A 20,915-nucleotide genomic window follows, 5' to 3' on the forward strand; every position below is an offset into this window, starting at 1 on the left:
GCATCAACACAACACATTCTCATGTTCAAACTTGGAATATTGAGCAAATGTTTCCACATTTTATGCGATTCGATTGTTAATTTCAATGGAAACTCATTGCAGGTATTTGAGCTATTCTTGCTACCACAGCTCAGGAAATGTGGACTGAGGGCCAGTGCCTTTAAATTAAATCAGTTTGTCACGTGAAATACCAAGGTCTCCTCAAATCGTATTCAGTGGTTATTGGCAGTTCGAAAAATGTGCATCGTATCTAGTCAACTGTTTCCCATGACCTAAAAGTGAACTGATCGTATCCAAGGCTAAAATGCTTCAAGTAATTATGTGGGTTTGTGGGAAACTGAAGCAATGCACAACATACTGAAACCTCTTATTAATAGTATTTTTAGCAACAAATACTGAAAGCTTTTTAGACTCGCATTTGTGGCGAGAGTGAAAATAACATGTTCATGTCTGCTGGAAAATACAGTTATGAAGTGAAGTCAACCCATGTATCACTGATCAGAACTGTGCTGATCTTATTAGACCGTAGATGACAAATCCTATGTCTGATCACAATTGAAACCAACTTCTAAGCATTTGCATTAAGGGAACAATAACTGCATAACTCAATAACTGGAAGTCGCAAGAGATAGGCCTAATAATAGAATGGAAGGACATTGTATTGTATGGTAAACCACTGAAATAAGAGAACATTTCAAAACTCTTCAGAGTCTCAATGGCATTCAAAGAAATCTCAAAGCACATGGAAAAATAACAGGTGTCAATGTGTGAACAATACAAAGGACCCCTCTCACATGGACCTCTTAGATGGCTTCATCGCTCAGACTATCTGTCATCTGGCAAACACTGACATCTCCATCCTGGTTGCACTGAACATGTTCCTCTTGACTCCACCTCAAACCCGAGGGCACAGGGGAGAAAAACCCTCAACGCTTCTCAAATGTGACCATCTGGCGGCGGCCGACGGAAGATTAGAGCGGGAGGTCTTGCATGCCTTGTCTGCCGTCCGTGTATCCACCCCACTCTGGAGGCTTCCACTAATTACAGAGCACTGGGAGAGACTGAGGGAGATATGCTCAGACTGTTAGGTTGACGCCCTTGGGTTCTTGGGCTCTTTACATTCCCACAGCGCTGGGGCTGGGGCGGGCTGGGGTTGGGCTGGGCTGGGGTTGGGCTGGGGCGGGCTGAGCCGGGGCGGGGTTGTGCTTGGGCTGGGTGGACACTACAGGCAGGGCTGGAGCAGAGCAGAGCCCAGACAGCAGTACCACAGAAAACCAACCAGGGCCAGCCAAGGCTATTTACAGGGCTCAGGTAGCCTTACACGGACAGACAACTGTACATAGCTTACTGACCCTGGAACTGACCCTGTATATAGCTACTGACCCTGGAACTGACCCTGTATATAGCTTACTGACCCTGGAACTGACCCTGTACATAGCTTACTGACCCTGTATATAGCTTACTGACCCTAGAACTGACCCTGGAACTGACCCTGTACATAGCTTACTGACCCTGTATATAGCTTACTGACCCTAGAACTGACCCTGTATATAGCTTACTGACCCTAGAACTGACCCTGTATATAGCTTACTGACCCTGGAACTGACCCTGGAACTGACCCTGTATATAGCTACTGACCCTGGAACTGACCCTGTATATAGCTTACTGACCCTGGAACTGACCCTGTACATAGCTTACTGACACTAGAACTGACCCTGCATATAGCTTGCTGACCCTGTATATAGCTTACTGACCCTGGAACTGACCCTGTACATAGCTTACTGACCCTAGAACTGACCCTGTATATAGCTTACTGACCCTAGAACTGACCCTGTATATAGCTTACTGACCCTGGAACTGACCCTGGAACTGACCCTGTATATAGCTACTGACCCTGGAACTGACCCTGTATATAGCTTACTGACCCTGGAACTGACCCTGTACATAGCTTACTGACACTAGAACTGACGCTGCATATAGCTTGCTGACCCTGTATATAGCTTACTGACCCTGGAACTGATCCTGTACATAGCTTACTGACCCTAGAACTGACCCTGTATATAGCTTACTGACCCTAGAACTGACCCTGTATATAGCTTACTGACCCTGGAACTGACCCTGTATATAGCTACTGACCCTGGAACTGACCCTGTATATAGCTTACTGACCCTGGAACTGACCCTGTACATAGCTTACTGACCCTAGAACTGACCCTGCATATAGCTTGCTGACCCTGTATATAGCTTACTGACCCTGGAACTGACCCTGTATATAGCTTACTGACCCTGGAACTGACCCTGTACATAGCTTACTGACCCTATAACTGACCCTGTATATAGCCTACTGACCCTGGAACTGGCCCTGTATATAGCTTACTGACCCTAGAACTGACCCTGTATATAGCTTACTGACCCTAGAACTGACCCTGCATATAGCTTGCTGACCCTGTATATAGCCTACTGACCCTGGAACTGACCCTGTATATAGCTTACTGACCCTATAACTGACCTTGTATATAGCTTACTGACCCCAGAACTGACCCTGCATATAGCTTACTGACCCTGTATATAGCTTACTGACCCTGGAACTGACCCTGTATATAGCTTAACTGACCCTGGAACTGACCCTGTACATAGCTTACTGACCCTAGAACTGACCCTGTATATAGCTTACTGACCCTGAAACTGACCCTGGAACTGACCCTGTACATAGCTTACTGACCCTAGAACTGACCCTGTATATAGCTACTGACCCTGGAACTGACCCTGTATATAGCTTACTGACCCTGGAACTGACCCTGGAACTGACCCTGTACATAGCTTACTGACCCTAGAACTGACCCTGTATATAGCTACTGACCCTGGAACTGACCCTGTATATAGCTTACTGACCCTGGAACTGACCCTGGAACTGACCCTGTACATAGCTTACTGACCCTGGAACTGACCCTGTATATAGCTTACTGACCCTGGTCCTGGCCCTGTGTATAGCTTACTGACCCTGGAACTGACCCTGTACATAGCTTACTGACCCAAGAACTGACTCTGCATATAGCTTGCTGACCCTGTATATAGCTTACTGACCCTGGAACTGCCCCTGTGTATAGCTTACTGACCCTGGAACTGGCCCTGTGTATAGCTTACTGACCCTGGAACTGGCCCTGTATACCCTGGAACTGACCCTGTATATAGCTTACTGACCCTGGAACTGACCCTGTATATAGCTACTGACCCTGGAACTGACCCTGTATATAGCTACTGACCCTGGAACTGACCCTGTATATAGCTACTGACCCTGGAACTGGCCCTGTATATAGCTACTGACCCTGTAAACTGGCCCTGTATATAGCTACTGACCCTGTAATCTGGCCCTGTATATAGCTACAGACCCTGTAACTGGCCCTGTATATAGCTACTGACCCTGGAACTGGCCCTGTATATAGCTACTGACCCTGGAACTGGCCCTGTATATAGCCACTGACCCTGGAACTGGCCCTGTATATAGCTACTGACCCTGGAACTGGCCCTGTATATAGCTTACTGACCCTGGAACTGGCCCTGTATATAGCTACTGACCCTGGAACTGGCCCTGTATATAGCTTACTGACCCTGGAACTGCCCCTGTATATAGCTTACTGACCCTGGAACTGGCCCTGTATATAGCTTACTTACTTTCTTGTGTTCTTCTTATTTCTGGTGTGTTTTTGTTCTACTTTACCTTTTTTATAGTCCTACTGATACTGATTACTGCATTGCTGGGAAAGAGCAAGCAGGGAAGGCATTTCACTGTACTTGTGCACGTGACAATAAAACTTTAAACACACACAGCACTCTGACTACACTATAAGAGGCAGAGGTTGTTAATTGACAGAAAGCTACTTAAAGACGTGTCATCAAACAAAGTGATTCAATACAGTTTGAGCTACTCAACCACTCCTTAATGCGATACGTGGAAGACTGGGAACATACAGTAAATGTCAAGGTTTATTTATAACAGATTACTGGGCAGGCAGGAACTATGGACCATGAATCCATACTGAACATTAAGTAACAACATGTTGGGGGGGAAATGATTAATCCTACCTCTAAGCAGTGCTTGATATCTGTAAAAATATTATTCTAATTATATTCCACATATCCCTACTTTATCATAAAAAAGTCTAGGAATTTCGGGATTCCACTGCCTCTCCCCAACCGAAGAAGCCTTGAGTGTCAATGACCTGAAGCATTTGCGCTCTGGCCATCAAGTCCCAGACCACATCATCCGACTGCAGTGCTACAGGCTTTGACTGCATCCCCTCCCCTCTCTGTCAGGCCACAGCAACGTTCAGGAAGGCTCTGTCCTCAATAACAAACTACGTATGTCATTCACACATTTATATATATCACCATCCTAACAAGATCACATTGTAGCTGAGAAAGGGATGTGTGCCATGCAGCATTTTTTATTTCACCTTTATTTAACCAGGTAGGCTAGTTGAGAACAAGTTCTCATTTACAACTGCGACCTGGCCATTGTTGAAGAAGAGCAAGGCATTTCATACTAGCCATGACAAGAGATACAATGCATTCGGAAAGTATTCATACCCCTTGACTTTTTCCACATTTTGTTACGTTACAGCCTTATTCTTAAATTTATTAAATATTTTTTCCCCTCATCTATCTGCACACAATACCCCATAATGACAAAGCAAATACAGGAAAAACAGACCCTTTGCTCAGTAAATTGTTGGGCCAGCATCCCGGAGCTGCCTCTTCACTGTTGATGTTGAGACTGGTGTTTTGCGGGTACTATTTAATGAAGCTTCCAGTTGAGGACTTGTGAGGCATCTGTTTCTCAAACTAGACACTCTAATGTACTTGTCCTCTTGCTCAGTTGTGCACCGGGGCCTCCCACTCCTTTTTCTATTCCGGTTAGAGCCAGTTTGCGCTGTTCTGAGACGGGAGTATTACACAGCTTTGTATGAGATCTTCAATTTCTTGGCAATTTCTCGCATGGAATAGCCTTCATTTCTCAGAACAAGAATAGACTGACGAGTTTCAGAAGTAAGTTATTTGTTTCTGGACATTTTGAGCCTGTAATCGAACTCACAAATGCTGATGCTCCAGATACTCACCTAGTCTAAAGAAGGACAGTTTTATTGCTTCTTTAATCAGAACAACAGTTTTCAGCTGTTCTAACATAATTACAAAAGGGTTTTCTAATGATCAATTAGCCTTTTAAAATGATAAACTTGGATTAGCTAACACAACGTGCCATTGGAACACAGGAGTGATGGTTGCTGATAATGGGCCTCTGTACGCCTATGTAGATATTCCATAAATCAGCCGTTTCCAGCTACAATAGTCATTTACAACATTAACAATGTCTCCACTGTATTTCTGATCAATTTGATGGTATTTTAATGGACAAAAAAATTGCTTTTGTTTCAAAACCAACGACATTCTAAGTGACCCCAAACCTTTGAACGGTAGTGTATGTAAATAAGTTTTTTCTGCAGAAATGTCTAAAAACCTGTTTTCTCTTAGTCATTATAGGGTATTGTGTGTAGATTGAGGATTTTTTAAATTTGATCCATTTTAGAATAAGGCTGTAACGTAAACATTTTTGGGAAAAAGTCAAGGGGTCAAGTCACGGGGTCTGAATACTTTCCAAAGGTAATGTAACTCAAACAATATAGTGATATTGTAACTCTTATGTACCATAAGGGTATAGTACTTTCAGATCAATGCTCTCATTTCATCATGAAATTGTCAACAATATTTCAGAAAAGAGCATGTAGGTATAGGCCTAGGCCTTCTGAAAAATGTAAATCTCTATATCTGTTTTCTAAGAAGACATTAAGTTGATCAACTCCCTCAGGGCTGACGCAGGAGAACAGCTGTATTTTCCTACTCCTGTCCTCCACATTTCCCTTTGATTCAGTTCAGTACCATCCAAACAAAATCACGGATGTTTTTGCAACATAAATCCAAATCACCAACAATAATGCTGATGATGCAGCTAATGCCTTAGCCATGTTCACAACACCTGCAGAGTGCAGACCCTTTCTTTTTCTGCAGGGTCATACATCAATCGCATCTGGACAGGTTCATAGCAATTCAGAGAATGAAATTGGGCAATATTTTTCTCCTGACACAAACCTATTCACTCCTATCGTGGTAAAGGTCTCAGGATTATAGCAATAGACAGAGATATGAACAACACGTATGACATATGACTCACTATGTTGTCATCCAGGTGTCAAGGCTCTGTGTGATAATGATGACCGTGCCCAGATGGAAAACTCCCAGAAGTAATTCTGACATCACAAAATGGAGTAATTGTCCACTCCTCAAGGCTGGGCTGTTTGTGCAGGGAGTTGGTTGTGGTGGTGGTGGTGAAAGCATTGACAGAAGAAAGCCTTGTGAGGCACCTCCATTCCTCCATAGAAAAGTTATCTTCGGTGCTAGGCTAGCAAACACATTGCACAAAACGTGTAGTTACGGTGTTGTTAACTTAGACCATGACGAGTTACAATTAATAACAACTGGTATGTGGCAGGTGACTTAAATTAACCAGTAAAACCAGAGACCTTTCATCAGGTTTGTCCTACTGAGATCTGACTCAGCAAACCCTACATTCATTAAAGCAGGCAGAGCACTCCATTCTTGTAGGCTCTATTTTCTCAAGAATACAACTGAAAGTAACAAGAACAGTATAATGATGTATTCCTGAGCAACATGGGAAATCCTCATGTGGCAGGCTGTCAGCCACCCTCGGTGCTACTGGCTATGCTCAATGCACAACTGCCACATTGGATTTCAACTTTAAATCATTACATTATTTAAGTCAAAGCAGTTTCTCAACTAGTGTACAAAATTGCTTTCTGAATTTCGAGAGGAAGATGTATTACACATTGAGACAAAATATCCATATTTGATTCCTTGCAATTTATAATTTAAGAAATTCAGTTGTTTAGTGCACAACTACATGTAGCCTAAAGGTATAGATAACAGATTGTCATGTTAGAAGGTGCAAACCGATTTGCATTGAAATTACCTCAAATATTATTCTAACGAGTGGTATCCAATCCGATAAGATCCTTATTAGACAGTTTTTAGGTTTATGGTTTAAATTCAGTTCTCCCCAAAAAGTGAGCTCATGGTTTGATAAAGATGAAGCTTCTTATCCACACATATGATATCAGCCATCATTAAGCCCTTGTCCCCATCATTATACCACATCTGCTTCTTCTCCAGGCAAATCACATGTTAACAAGTCAGGATACCACCTCACTAATGACTACTAATTACATACTGTACAAGTCTGAGCAAAACGACAGCGCTAAAAACAGATAGGATAGTTAGTATGTGATATCTCAGAAACAAATAGCAGTTGATATGGTTTGGGCTTCAGCACAGTAAACGAGTGGGTTTGTCATAAGTTAGACTATTATTACAATGGCCATTAGTTTAAAATGGAGGATATTATATTCACATGGGGGTGCGTGCTACACACACACACATGCTACACACACACACACTACAACCTGGAGGCTGAAATGTAGAATGTGTACACTGACACATCTCAGTGGTCTTGCAGCAGTCAGTGGTAGCCTTAACCTCTCCACATTGTAGCCACTCCCGGGCAGATTTATGAGAACTGAACACCGCTGCTGTCACATGAGTGATGGTGTGTCCTGAGCACAAAGTACAAAGGCGTATACTCCTGTATAAGTTTATGACTCCATCACAAAAATGTAGGCTATAAGATTACAATGAAACTTTGGCCGCTGGTTCGAATACCCGAGCCGACAAGGTGAAAAATCTGCCAATGTGCCCTTGAGCAAGCCACTTAACCCTAATTCGCTCCAGTGGTGCCGTACTACTATGGCTGACCCTGTAAAACAACACATTTCAGTGTGCCTATCCGGTGTATGTGGGGGAAAAAACATACAAAAAAACAAACATCACACCACTTGGCATGAGTGCAGTAGATTTACGCTCACTGAACAGTATCCCCAGGCTACATTTTAATGGTCTCAATGCATCCATAGAAACAGTAGCACTTATACTAATAACTTAATTTCCTATAGGGCATAGCTGTCCAAATACATAACAATGATGGCTCTAATTCTGCATGTATCAAACCTTTTTATAAGCAGTTAAGCTATTGACCAAATGATTGAAGTGTAATACATTGGCATCCGCACTACAGTATAAGCCTCCTATGTAGTACACTGCATTACTTACTTATCATAGACCACCAGAGTAGTTTAAAAAACTTGGTGTACATTTAGACATCAGGCATTACAAGCTAAAACCTTATATTTAAATGATTAATCATTCAATGAATAAATCAACCAAGCTATTATACTGATGCCATAGCGGGTTAAATGCCCAGCAGTAGGTCTATAGCAGTAAGTAGTTGGTAAAAGAAAAGTGCTAAGGTTTTGTGTTAAGATCTTCATTCCTTACAGGTATTTAAATCTGTTTGGCACAATACATTCTCAGGCCCGGGAGAAATATTATTTCCCTGGAGGCAAATACATTTTCACGGTGCAGCCCAGACGGCAACGGACTGAACTGAACGCATCTCCACTTTTAAGACCGTTACTTTTCCATGGAGCGTGAACTACTTGAGATTTGATCGATGTTTTAATCTGCCTAATAAAGCTCGCTGTTTTTAAGACATGTCCTATTGCCTATTTAAAACAGGGTTGGCTTATTTAATTTGTTTAGGATCATCAATCATTATTGTCTGTTAGAATAATGATATTCATAAAATATGATTCACCTGTTTCTCGGGACGGTACAGCACCTAACAAATACGACTGGTTCACACGTAATTTGAACAGACTTGGTCATGATAACGGTTTTATTTTAGTGCTGTGCCATGGACATGGTGATTATGGGATACAATGTATCAAATTACTCCCGTAATCATTTTGTAGCGTTGGGTTAATTTCGCCTGCAATAATGTATCATCGTCTCAGGATTCAAACTTTATGCAGTGACACTGTGTACTGGCAAGCTCTGCCTGCTGTTTACCAAGACCTTGCCGCCAACACAGAGCTGACAAAAGTCACCCTCCCTCCGCCCGCCATTCCTTACGCTACCGCGAAATGTTGTATAGAAATGTGAACACGTTTCTTACTATGCAAAGCAATAAACTACCATTATGCAAAACCATTGTGTTGTATGACAATATGGGCAGAACAGCAATGCCATCGGACGCGGGCGTCATCTGTCATTCATTCATGTACCTGTCATCGTAGCAGAAATCAGCGCCCAGAGTGTTGACATAGAGGACCAAAGCCACAGCGCTGCACACGAATTCTGCAATCATTTCTCAAAAAAGAAAACAAGAAAAGAAAACGAAGAACAGTGGAGATAGATCTCAAATCCGATCTCTATTCTCTCTCTCCGTCTTTGTCAAGATGTCTCTACGAAAACAGAAATTCCAATTCCCCATCCTCGCAAAGTGTTGAAAGTGGATAATCCAGGCATCCTCCTTCTAACCCATTTTGAGCTAGAGGAAGGCAGTTTTGATCCGACACGAAATAGAACAAAACGGCCAGCATTTACGGTTTCTGTGACTGCATTTGCACGCCTTTCCTACAAGACTGCTCCTATGATGCATAGTGAGTGGTCCGCTGGATTAACGTCGTGATTGAGCCGCGTGTGGTTCAAAGGATATTCTGCGCATGTGCGATGCCCCTCCTCCCAACAGTGAATAGAAGAAAGGATGCTAATGATTTGAGGATTAGGCTAGACTGCATGGTGATGGCACACCTCTTGATTGCGAACCGCTGGTATCCCCCATAGCCTTTCTTTATGTATTCTAGCCGTGATTATATAGTCCATTATGAGTGTGAATATGGCATTCTTGGTTTAAAGGAACAGTGACACCGGTCGCGCGTGTTTTTTACACCCTCTGGGGAGATCTTTGTATACACAGCATAGTCGCATAATCTGGTTTTAAACCGAGCAGTAGGCTATAAACAGTACTTGGTTAGGGCCACACTGCGCCAGGCATACAAACACTAGGTTTGATCTACCGTCTGCTGAAACCCTTTTTTAAATATAAATATCATTTAAACTAATTGAATAGAACTACTGACCCACAAGGATACAAAATATTAGTTATTCCGCCTTCAAATGTCTGTTGATTATTGGATTATAAAATCTGAAATGGCATAATGGTTGTTGTTCATTACTCTTAAATAACCAATCAACAGACATTTGATTAGAGACTAAGGATTGCATGTCAGAAATGAGAATGTGAAATGACAGGTGTCTTCTCTAAAGTGTTACAACACGTTAACCCTGTAGTAAATATTCCATTGAGGCTTGCCTTCAGAGGAAAAACACTCCACTTAAATTGCAATAAACCTGAGGCAGAAAAAATAGTCCAATAAAAAAAAGAACAAACAATATTCTAAGCAGACTAAACTCCACTCCATGTTGAACGAAGTTCCTGATTAGAATACTCCACCAACGGAGTGGAGCAGAGACAAGACTTTGTGGAATCTAGCTCCGACTACATCAATTCGCCCAAGATCAATACTTTAAAAAATGTAAATTATGAAACGCCAACCTTGTACCTGTGTTCGTCCTCAGTATTTGCGTACCTTTCTTTATTTCCATACTTTTTCAATAAACATGAATCAAATACAACCACAGACATCAGAAACTTCCTTCACCATGGAGTGGAGTTTATTCCGCTACCTCATGAGATCATTTGAAGTTAAATTGTGTTAAAGAAATCTACGGCAGAGAAATAATATGACCGCCTGGGGGGGAAAATATATTTCCAGGGGAAGTAGGTATAATATCTGAATGACCTATTACTATAACTACATGGTTATAACACACTATAACAGATCCATTCATGTAGTATGAATCAAGGCAGGCGGGGTGTCTTTACAGCAATCATTTACTTTTTTCTTGATGTGTGGCCATTGCAGGCTACTACGACGAGTGCTTCCATTGGTCTTTGAAAACATCCAGTAGAGGGCTCACACAGCAAGAAGAGCAACACTGACTGTTCTCAGCAACAGGGAGTCAAACTTTGAAGCAATGCAGCACAGTCATTCTTCCAACTGTATCAAGTGTTGTACACTAAAGCAAGTATTTTCAATATGCACTATTGGAATAATATAACCATTTGAGTGTTTGGATATGGAGAGATTGAGATGAAGTAGGGGGAACAGATGAGAAAAACTAAAACTACTCCATCGTGTGGTCCATAGACAAAGAGGCCAGTATGGTACACTGCACTTAGGCGCTTGAGCAATGGAGCAAACAGAGCATCTGCATCTCCACTTTCAAAATAGAGGTGCAAATGTATTTTTTTACACACCCACTTTCTTACCAGAAAAGTATCATGATCCATCAGGTAATTTGCCATTTTCAATGATTAGTAATGTTTTGAGATGGTCTGCATTAAAATTGATATGTCGATTTTATATATGATATAATAATTAACAGATTGCATTTTGCATCCCCCATCGCCTCAAGATGAATGCTTTTGCCCACTGGAAAGTTTTGCTTCCCTCCCACACACCACTGTTTTGGTTTAGTGCAGTTAGAAAGCACTAGTTGTACCATTGGTGTTGAAAAGGAAAAGACACCTGGAAAAGAAAATTGTTCATCTATTTTGTTGTACCGTTACATTTGTATCGTTGTTTCATGTCCAATGGACTCAAGGTGTTCCTAGATATCATTTGAGAGGCGTCCACCACAAGCAAATTTTGTCATTTCACTTTGCCTGTAAGAACCATGATGAGCACAGGCATGTCTGATTAGGCTTCACTGTATCGCAGCCTCTGGGAGAATCTCAATTGCTTGCGTCCTCTCTCCTTGCCTCAGAGGGGAGGGACCTCTGGCTTTCTCATCCAATGGGTTTTGAGAAGGAGAGAGGATGCGAGGAGTATGCATTTGATATTCTGCCACTGACTTCCATCAGCCTACCAAAGATTGCACCTTTGGAGAAAACTGAATGTACGGTAGCTCACGGGCTGTCAATGAGTAGCTCGCAAGAATATACCAAAGACAGTACAGTATGAAGCACAGAAGGCTGGTGGCACCTTAATTGGGGAGGACGAGCTTGTAGTAATGGCTGGACCGGAATGGGTGGAATGGTATCAAATACATTAATCATGTTGTTTCCATGTGTTTGATGCCATTCCATAGGCTCCGTTCCAGCCATTATTATGAGCCATCCTCCCCTCAGGAGCCTCCACTGGTATGAAGATAGGTTAAAACTGCTTCTCCAATAGAAATCTCTGATCACACTTGTAGGCGATGTCATGTTGACATCAGTTAGCTAAGCGGATGCGTAGAACTAAGCTATATAGAATTGTTTTAAGAAGGTCATACCAAGGAATATTTTGCTATTTGATTTTGGAATTTTAAGATGCCTTGAAGTACCAAAAAATATATATAATAGTTTGACTGTGATAAGCGCTCAGGAAATAAGAGGGTATTGTATGCTACATTAATGATACAAGGCATTGCCATTGCACAGCCATAGGCTTTTACAAGCGCCACTGCTGAGGTTGCTGCCTTTTTGAAGATTGTGTTCCACCATATAATATAACCTGTTAATAGTACGGTTTCAATAAATCAATCATAAATGCCACTTGTTTTTTTATTGACTGAATATATATGGGGCAGTTTAGCTATTATGATTTGTTATCTGTAATGGTTATGATACATTAGACACTGTTGGCATATCAATAAAGAGAGAAAAAAATTGTTTTCTTGAGTTTAAAAAAATGCATATATTATTTAATTGGAGTACTCAAGTTCAATATAATTTATTGTGGCAGAACCAGAAAAATAGTTGTGTTCTGTTCATAAATATAATTCCCTCTGTGAAGAAACAGTATAAAAATATATATTTGCATCCCACTTTCAGACAAAGCCAAGCACCCAAGGCAATTGATGAAATGCTATTTGAATAGAGAGTCCCCCATCTAGCGAGGAAGGTATCAATGTGGCCATTCACTGAACAGCAAGAGACGATGATGTAATACATTTCAAGAATTAATTAAACTTTATGTGCCTGTAACCCATCTGCCAGGGAATGTCTGTGATCAGGCAATGTTTTCTGCATTGACAGTGAAAGCAGTATAGTTAAAACAAGGACATTTAAATATGTAGTAGTTGTAGTAATTATGTTAGATAGTTACTTTCAAACCTAAGGCTTTTTTCGGCAGGGACCAAAGTATCCAATTCTACTTGCTATTTCTTATTATTTTTTTATTTTACCTTTATTTAACTATGCAAGTCAGTTAAGAACAAATTCTTATTTTCAATGACGGCCTAGTGGTGGTTAACTGCCTTGTTCAGGGGAAGAACGACAGATTTTTATCTTGTCACCTCGGGGATTCGAGCTAGTCCAACGCTGTAACCACTGGCTACCTGCCACCCCCTATTAACTCAATACGAAGCACATTTTGGTAATTTATAAGACACTCTTATCCAGAGCGACTTACAATAGTGATTGTATACATTTTCATACTTTTTTTCATAATTGTCCACCGTGGGAATCGAACCCACTAACTCTGGAGTTGCAAGCGCCATGCTCTACCAACTGTATTACACAGGAGAGTAGAGAGCAATAAGGGAATGACTTAAACTCCTTAATGTCATCGAAGTTCAATGATTTATTGACTAAGCAGAAATTACGCTTTGATAGTGTACAGCACAATGTAAGCAAAAGCAGCAAACATACTGTATGAACATGAAACATCATTTTATACAGTCACTTTAATCTATGGCTAAAACTTTCCAGTGATACTGTATATTGACAGCGGCTATTGAATGATGTACATTGTGTGAAATGTGTACACAATTTGTGTGTGTACAGTACAAGTCAAATGTTTGGACACACCTACTCATTCAAGGGTTTTTGTTTATTTGTACTAGTTTCTACATTGTAGAATAATAGTGAAGACATCAAAACTATGAAATAACACATATGGAATCATGTAGTAACCAAAAAAGTGTTAAACAAATCTAAATATATTTTATATTTGAGATTCTTCAAATTAACCACCCTTTGCCTTGATGACAGCTTTGCCCACTCTTGGTATTGGTGTGCTATGTTAACAGTTAATTTGTCAAATTTCTTTACTTCTTAAAGCATTTCAGCCAATCAGTTGTGTTGTGACAAGGTAGGGGTGGTATACAGAAGATAGCCCTATTTGGTAAAAGACCAAGTCCATATTATGGCAAGAACTGCTCAAATAAGCAAAGAGAAACGACTTTAAGACATGAAGGTCAGTCAATCCGAAAAAATTTCAAGAACTTTTAAAGTTTCTTCAAGTGCAGTCGCAAAAACCATTAAGCGCTATGATGAAACTGACTCTCATGAGGACAGCCACAGGAAAGGAAGACACAGAGTTTCCTCTGCTGCAGAGGATAAGTTCATTAGAGTTAACTGTACCTCAGATTGCAGCCCAAATAACTGCTTCAGAGTTCAAGTAACAGACACATCTCAACATCAACTGTTCAGAGGAGACTGTGTGAATCAGGCCATCATGGTCCAATTACTGCAAAGAAACCACTGCTAAAGGACACCTATAATAAGAAGCGACTTGCTTGGGCCAAGAAACACAAGCAATGGACATTAGACTGGTGGAAATCTGTCCTTTGGTCTGATGAGTTCAAATTTAAGATTTTTGGTTCCAATCTCGTGTCTTTGTGAGATGCAGAGTAGGTGAATGGATGATCTGTGCATGTGTGGTTCCCACCGGGACGCATGGGTGAGGAGGTGTGATGGTGTGGTGGTGCTTTGCTGGTTACACTGTCAGTGATTTATTTAGAATTCAAGGCACACTTAACGAGCATGGCTTCCACAGCATTCTACAGCGATATACCATCCCATCTGGTTTGCGCTTAGTGGGACTATCATTTGTTTTTCAACAGGACAATGACCCAACACACCTCCAAGCTATGCAAGGGATATTTTATGAAGGAGAGTGACGGAGTGCTACATCAGATGACTTGGCCTCTACAATCACCCGACCTCAACCCAGTTGAGATGGTTTGGGATGAGTTGGACCGCGGAGTGAAGGAAAAGCAGGCAACAAGTGCTCAGCATATGTGGGAACTCCTTCAAGACTGTCGGAAAAGCATTCCTCATGAAGCTGGTTGAGAGAATGCCAAGAGTGTACAAAGCTGCCATCAAGGCAAAGGGTGGCTACTTTGAAGAATCTCAAATATAAAATATATTTTGATTTGTTTAGCAATTCTTTGGTTACTACATGATTCCATATGTGTTATTTCATCATTTTGATGTCTTCACTATTACTCTACAATGTAGAAAATACTAAAAATAAAGAAAAAGCCTTGGATGAGTAGGTGTGTCCAAACCTTTGACTTGTACTGTACATGCGTGTGTGTTTGTCAAAGTGTGGCATTCTCCCACATCTAGTACCATTCCACCAAATAACATCTGTCTTCAGACATAAGACTAAAAGGAGTAACATAGGACATAGAGAGGTCCTTTAATGACAGTGCAGAGAGAGTATCTATGATAATCCTATTTCTCACAGACACAGTATTGTTCAACGGAACACCCATCGTCATTCCAATCCCCAGGGTCTGTTGAACGGTGTACAAACTCCCCACAGTCCTGCTCTGTTTCTTTCCAGCTATTAGGCTGTCCATCCCCCCAATACCTGAAGTAGAAACAACACATAGAATCAAACTGTCAACTCTATCAGAGTCTACTACTCCAGTCAATGTTTTCTAATAGACACAGAACTCTTCAAATGTCTCACGTGGTAGTCAGTGGTGTGCCGTCCACCCATTTCCAGGTTCCCTCAGCAAATGTGTCAGTCAGACCAATCCAGATTTGTTTATTTGCTCCGTTTAACCCATTGATAAATATCTGTCATTGCGGCACAGAAAAAAAAACATTGCTCACACATATCCTCTATCTCCCACCTCTCTCTCTGTCTTTATCTCTCTCACCTGTTCCTCTCTGTTGTTTATGATCACAAGGTGGGCTTCTCTCCTTAGACAGTCCATTCTGCTCTCCTCCCAGGTTTTATTCACAGTTGAGAGGAAGTAACAGCTGGTTTCGAACTTCATCCATCCTTCGTGACAAGGTCTCTCTAGAAGTTTTCCTTACTTTATTTACAAACATTGATTTATACCACTCTCATTGAATGAAGTAGCAAGAAAACAACATGACACAGAAAGGACTTCTAATGAAGTCAAATGTCATTTTATTCACCTTTGAGCTTCTTGTTCAGGCTGATTGTCTCCCTCTGTAGCTGGTCTCTATCTTTAGTCAGGGTGCTATAACTGGTCTGTAGCTGGTCTCTCTCTTTAGTCAGGGTGCTATAACTGGTCTGTAGCTGGTCTCTCTCTTTAGTCAGAGTACTATAACTGGTCTGTAGCGGGTCTCTATCTTTAGTCAGGGTGCTATAACTGGTCTGTAGCTGGTCTCTCTCTTTAGTCAGGGTTCTATAATTGATCTGTAGCTGGTCTCTCTCTTTAGTCATGTTGTTGTAGCTGGTCTGTAGCTGGTCTCTCTCTTTAGTCAGGATGCTATAACTGGTCTGTAGCTGGTCTTTCTCTTTAGTCATGTTGTTGTAGCTGGTCTGTAGCTGGTCTCTCTCTGGAGAATAATGCTGACCAGTGACTAGGGGAACAGTGAAACATTGAAAACATTTATCAATAATTATGTCACTGAAGATGATCAATGTTTTAGTGAAAACATACTAAACTTACAGTGTACACACAGGCCTATGATCCCAGCCAGTAGGAGAACACACAGCAGCCCCAGACACAATGCAGCAACGTTGTATGGTCTCTTCCACCACTGAAAATGTACTACATCACAAGATATTATCATACAATCTTTGCAATTACATTCATTGTTCATTTTAGTTTTAGATCATGGAATTCATGGTTGAATAAAGAGAAAACAACACCTTAAAAACATCCATAAATGTATACATTTGTGCAATTTATATCTATACATTTATTTTTCCCCCAATTATTTTAGGCTGTCTGGCATTAATGTGCAAGCCTAACCTTTATGGCCTAACTGTACTCACGCCAAATTGCCTACATGCCAATCGCCAAATGCTTTGGGGAACGGGCAGAAAAAGTTAAAGCTGCAATATGTAACTTTTGGGGCAACCCAACCAAATTCGCATAGAAATGTCAGTTACAGATCTGTCATTCTCGTTGAAAGCAAGGGATGAGACAGGATAAAGAAGGATTTTAAGCCTTGAGACAATTGAGACATGGATTGTGTGTGTGTGCTATTCAGAGGGTGAATGCGCAAGACAAAATATTTCAGTGCCTTTGAATGGGGTATGGTTGTAGGTGCCAGGCGCATCAGTTTGTGTCAAGAACTGCAACCTGTTGGGTTTTTCGCACTCAACAGTTTCCTGTGTGTATCAAGAATGGTCCACCACCCAAAGGATATCCAAGCAACTTGACACAACTGTGGGAAGCATTGGAGTTAAGCATCCCTGTGGAACGCTTTCGACACCTTGTAGAGTGCATGCCTCAACGAATTGAGACTGTTCTGATGGCAAAAGGAAGGTGTTCCTAATGTTTGGTATACACCATGTATAACTGTGCATTTGCATTCTCTCAACATGCTGACAGAAATACATTATATTTCTCCATTCCTCTTCCAGAGTCAAAATGTAGCCTACATCATAACTTGTCTTTGTCCCCTTCATCTATACTGATTGAAGTGGATTTAACAAGTGACATCAATAAGAGATCGTAGCTTTCACCTAGATTCACCTGGTCAGTCAATGTTATGGGAAGAATGTTTTCTATACACAGTGTATACTAATGACTGGAGCGGAATCAGTGGAATGGTATCAAATACATCAAACACATAGTTTACAGGGGTTTGATGCCATTCCATTTGCTTCGTTCCGGCCATTATTATGAGCCGTTCTCCCCTCAGCAGCCTCCAATGCTGTAGAGGCACTGTCTTTATTGCCATCCTAAAAGCTGATAGTATTTCAACAACATAAAATATGCATCCAAGCCAAACTGAAATCTTATTAGAAACATATTGGGTCGTTTTCACAGCTTTCTATTTCCTTACAACCGGTCAAACTGATGCCATTTGGATCTTTTGCACAGAAAATCTTTCCCTTCTTTTTGATTATTGCATTTTCTCCCCGGTCCCTAAACGTTTGACAGAGAAAACTTGACCAATCTCAACTAGATTGAAGCATTCATTCTATCGATGTATGACATTATTCTGGTGATTAAGGGTTTATTTAGTCTTCTAGAACAGGATTTCTCAAACTCAGTCCGGGCCCCCCCCCTTGGGTGCACCTTTTGGTGTTTGTCCTAGCACTACACAGCTGATTAAAATAACCAACTGACCATCAAGCTTTGATTATTTGAATCAACTGTGTAGTGCTAGGGCAAAAACCAAAACGCGCAACCAACGGGGCCACAGGACCGAGTTGGGGAAGCCCTGTTCTAGGGCAACATACAGTATAATGACAGAAGAGAAGCTGCATGTATCTAATTATAGACAAGTTGACTAACAAATAGCTTACCAAAATGTTGGAAATTAAAAGCAGAAACATATCTAAATCATGTCAAAAAATCTTTCCACTGTCTCTGACTATAGCCTATGACACATTTTTATATTAGTGGGTTAGGTTCGGGTGCAGTCCTCAGATTTTCAATTTATCACATATAGTCGGGCGGTTGCAGGTGGATTATTAACAAATGCGGGTGGGTGCGGGTGAACAAACAGCTGACCCGCACCACTAGTGTGTGTGTGTGTGTTGGTACCTGAATATTTAACGCCATCTCTTGTTCTGGTCATGCTATGTGTGTCGTCATCAATATCCAATATCTTCATTGTGCTGGAATCATTGTCTTCTACCTGTGTTTGTAAAGATTTCCTCAGGTATCTGTACACATATGCTCAGATACCGTGTCTGTACCTTGCAGTACTTTAGGTCTACATTCAGAAAATCTGATGGCCGCACATGTACAGTATGTATTGGCAAAGTTTGTCTATCAAAAACACTTTAACCCAAAACACTGAAGCTAAAAAAGTCAAATATACTAGCATGCCAAATAAGCACATAGAAACAGACAGATTCTCAGACCCTCAGTGACACATTAGCCCACAAAATAGTCAGACAATGAATACAAAATAACAAATGCAATGGAAATAATTCTTACCATGGTCTTTGACATTTGAAAATTGATTAATCCAAATATATTGCACTTGTGTGGATTTAAGTAATATGATGAACCTACTGTACTGAAATGTATTGATCGAGCACCAAACGCAAGATCCTGGGCACCAAACGTGTTTTATAGTCCAAAATACAGTACATTTTGTGCCAACATCATCATACCGTTACTTGGTCAAACAATTATTAAGTAATAATATACCATTGGATGGTGGGTTGAGATTTAAGTAACTTGTGGTTGATTTGGGCGTACCCATCAAATGTGATGAGTAGTAAGAAACTATCCATCTGTCTAAGGCCTTATGGTTAGCTGAAAGTCAAGATAATGTGATTTCCCAGGAAAGGTGCTGCATAGGATTTAAGAGAGGTCATAGTCCTTTAGAAGCCGAGGTGCAGTTCATGGTCGAACAAAGATTTTACAGAACAACATCCTTTAGCTGATATATTTTCTACTGTACTGGCGCTGTACTGCTCAATCCTCCTCTCTCACTCATACTTTACTATTTCATTGTTTCACTTCCCTCTCTCTTTCTTGTTCTTTCTCTCTTCGTTCTGCATTATTATGCAGATGCAGATATTGTGAAATCAAAAGGAAATGCTCCATAAGCAAACTCAAGTCACTCTCCTGAAATGCCTCTCAGAATTGTTCCTTGCAATGAGTTATTTTCATCTTTAATTTATTTTAATAAAGATTTGATACCAGTAGATTCATGTTTCGTTTATGCTTTATTGTTTTGTTTTGGTGGGTTTCAGTTTATTAAAAATATGTGGAACTCTATTTACGCTGCGCCTTGGTCTCATTCTAACGACGGACGTGGCAGAAGATCCCACCAACAAAGGACCAAGCAGCGTGCCCAGGAGGAGGAAGTATCCTGGACTTGGGAAGAGATCCTGGATGGGAAGGGATCCTGGACTTGGGAGGAAATCCTGGCAGGACAAGATCACCATCCTTGGCGGGAGTCGCCTAGGAGCATGAGAGGACAGCAACGACGTCGGGGAGGAAGGCCACAGAAACCCCAAAAAAATTTTTTTGGGGGGGCACATGGAGCAGTCGGAGGAGCCGAGGAGTGAACCAGAGCCAGTCAGGGAGTCGAGTGAGGAGCTCGACGCAAGATTCCGGAGAGAGGTGCTGGCGTTAAGAGCGCTGCAGAGCGGGCGTGCTGAGGTGCATGTCATCAGCCCGGTGCCACCTGTACCGGTCCCACGCATCAGGTCTCCAGTGCGCCTTCACAGCCCAGTGCGTCCTGTGCTAGCTTCCCGCACTTGCCGGGCTGGAGTGAGCATCCAGTCAGGAAGGGTTGTGCCAGCTCTGCGCTCTAGACCTCCAGTGCGCCTCCACAGTCCAGTACGTCCTGTACTGTACGCCTCTTCTCCGCACTCGCCCTGAGGTGCGTGTCATCAGCCCGGTGCCACCTGTACCAGTCCCACACATCAGGTCTCCAGTGCACCTCCACAGTCCAGTACGTCCTGTCCCTCTTCCCCACACTCGCACTGAGGTGCGTGTCATCAGCCCGGTGCCATCTGTACCGGTCCCACGCATCAGGTCTCCAGTGCGCCTCCACAGTCCAGTACGTCCTGTGCCTCCTCTCCGCACTCGCCCTGAGGTCCGTGTCATCAGCCCGGTGCCACCTGTACCGGTCCCACGCATCAGGTCTCCAGTGCGCCTCCACAGTCCAGAGCTTCCGGCGACAGTTTCCAGTCCAGAGCTTCC

The 20,915-nt window shown here is 41.8% G+C and overlaps 2 protein-coding genes across 3 annotated transcripts in view; both read right to left on the minus strand.

Moving 5' to 3' along the window:
* Positions 1–9,658, minus strand: part of LOC139584482 (protein O-mannosyl-transferase TMTC2-like) — a 159,482-nt gene extending 149,824 nt beyond the window's left edge. The window contains exon 1 of the mRNA XM_071416398.1: positions 9,248–9,658. Within this exon, the coding sequence (XP_071272499.1) occupies positions 9,248–9,330 (83 nt within the window). The 5' untranslated portion in view covers positions 9,331–9,658. The remainder of the gene's footprint in view (positions 1–9,247) is intronic.
* Positions 9,659–13,639: 3,981 nt separating this feature from the next.
* Positions 13,640–19,501, minus strand: LOC139584483 (C-type lectin domain family 4 member M-like). 2 transcript variants are annotated; one of them, XM_071416401.1, is made up of 7 exons: positions 19,265–19,501; positions 18,792–18,881; positions 16,737–16,838; positions 16,237–16,647; positions 15,972–16,114; positions 15,779–15,888; positions 13,640–15,676 (listed from the first exon to the last, which is right to left on the minus strand). In XM_071416401.1, exons 2-7 carry the CDS (start codon positions 18,859–18,861, stop codon positions 15,538–15,540), a joined length of 975 nt encoding a protein of 324 aa, XP_071272502.1. In that variant the 5' UTR covers positions 18,862–18,881; positions 19,265–19,501; the 3' UTR covers positions 13,640–15,537. The 2 variants fall into 2 exon arrangements, with proteins under 2 accessions (XP_071272502.1, XP_071272501.1); XM_071416400.1 differs by having other exon boundaries at positions 18,792–18,885; positions 19,191–19,497.
* Positions 19,502–20,915: the final 1,414 nt, after the last annotated feature.

This window comes from Salvelinus alpinus, chromosome 9 (genome assembly GCF_045679555.1).
Source record: "Salvelinus alpinus chromosome 9, SLU_Salpinus.1, whole genome shotgun sequence".
Taxonomy (NCBI): Eukaryota; Metazoa; Chordata; class Actinopteri; order Salmoniformes; family Salmonidae; genus Salvelinus; species Salvelinus alpinus.

Excerpts from the sequence above, each read along its gene's own strand:
- LOC139584483 (XM_071416400.1), bottom strand. Across the intron at positions 16,115-16,236 it reads CCTGAACAAGAAGCTCAAAG|AGAGACCTTGTCACGAAGGA; the intron begins GTGAATAAAATG and ends GAAAACTTCTAG. Across the intron at positions 15,677-15,778 it reads GGCACACCACTGACTACCAC|GTATTGGGGGGATGGACAGC; the intron begins GTGAGACATTTG and ends TTTCTACTTCAG.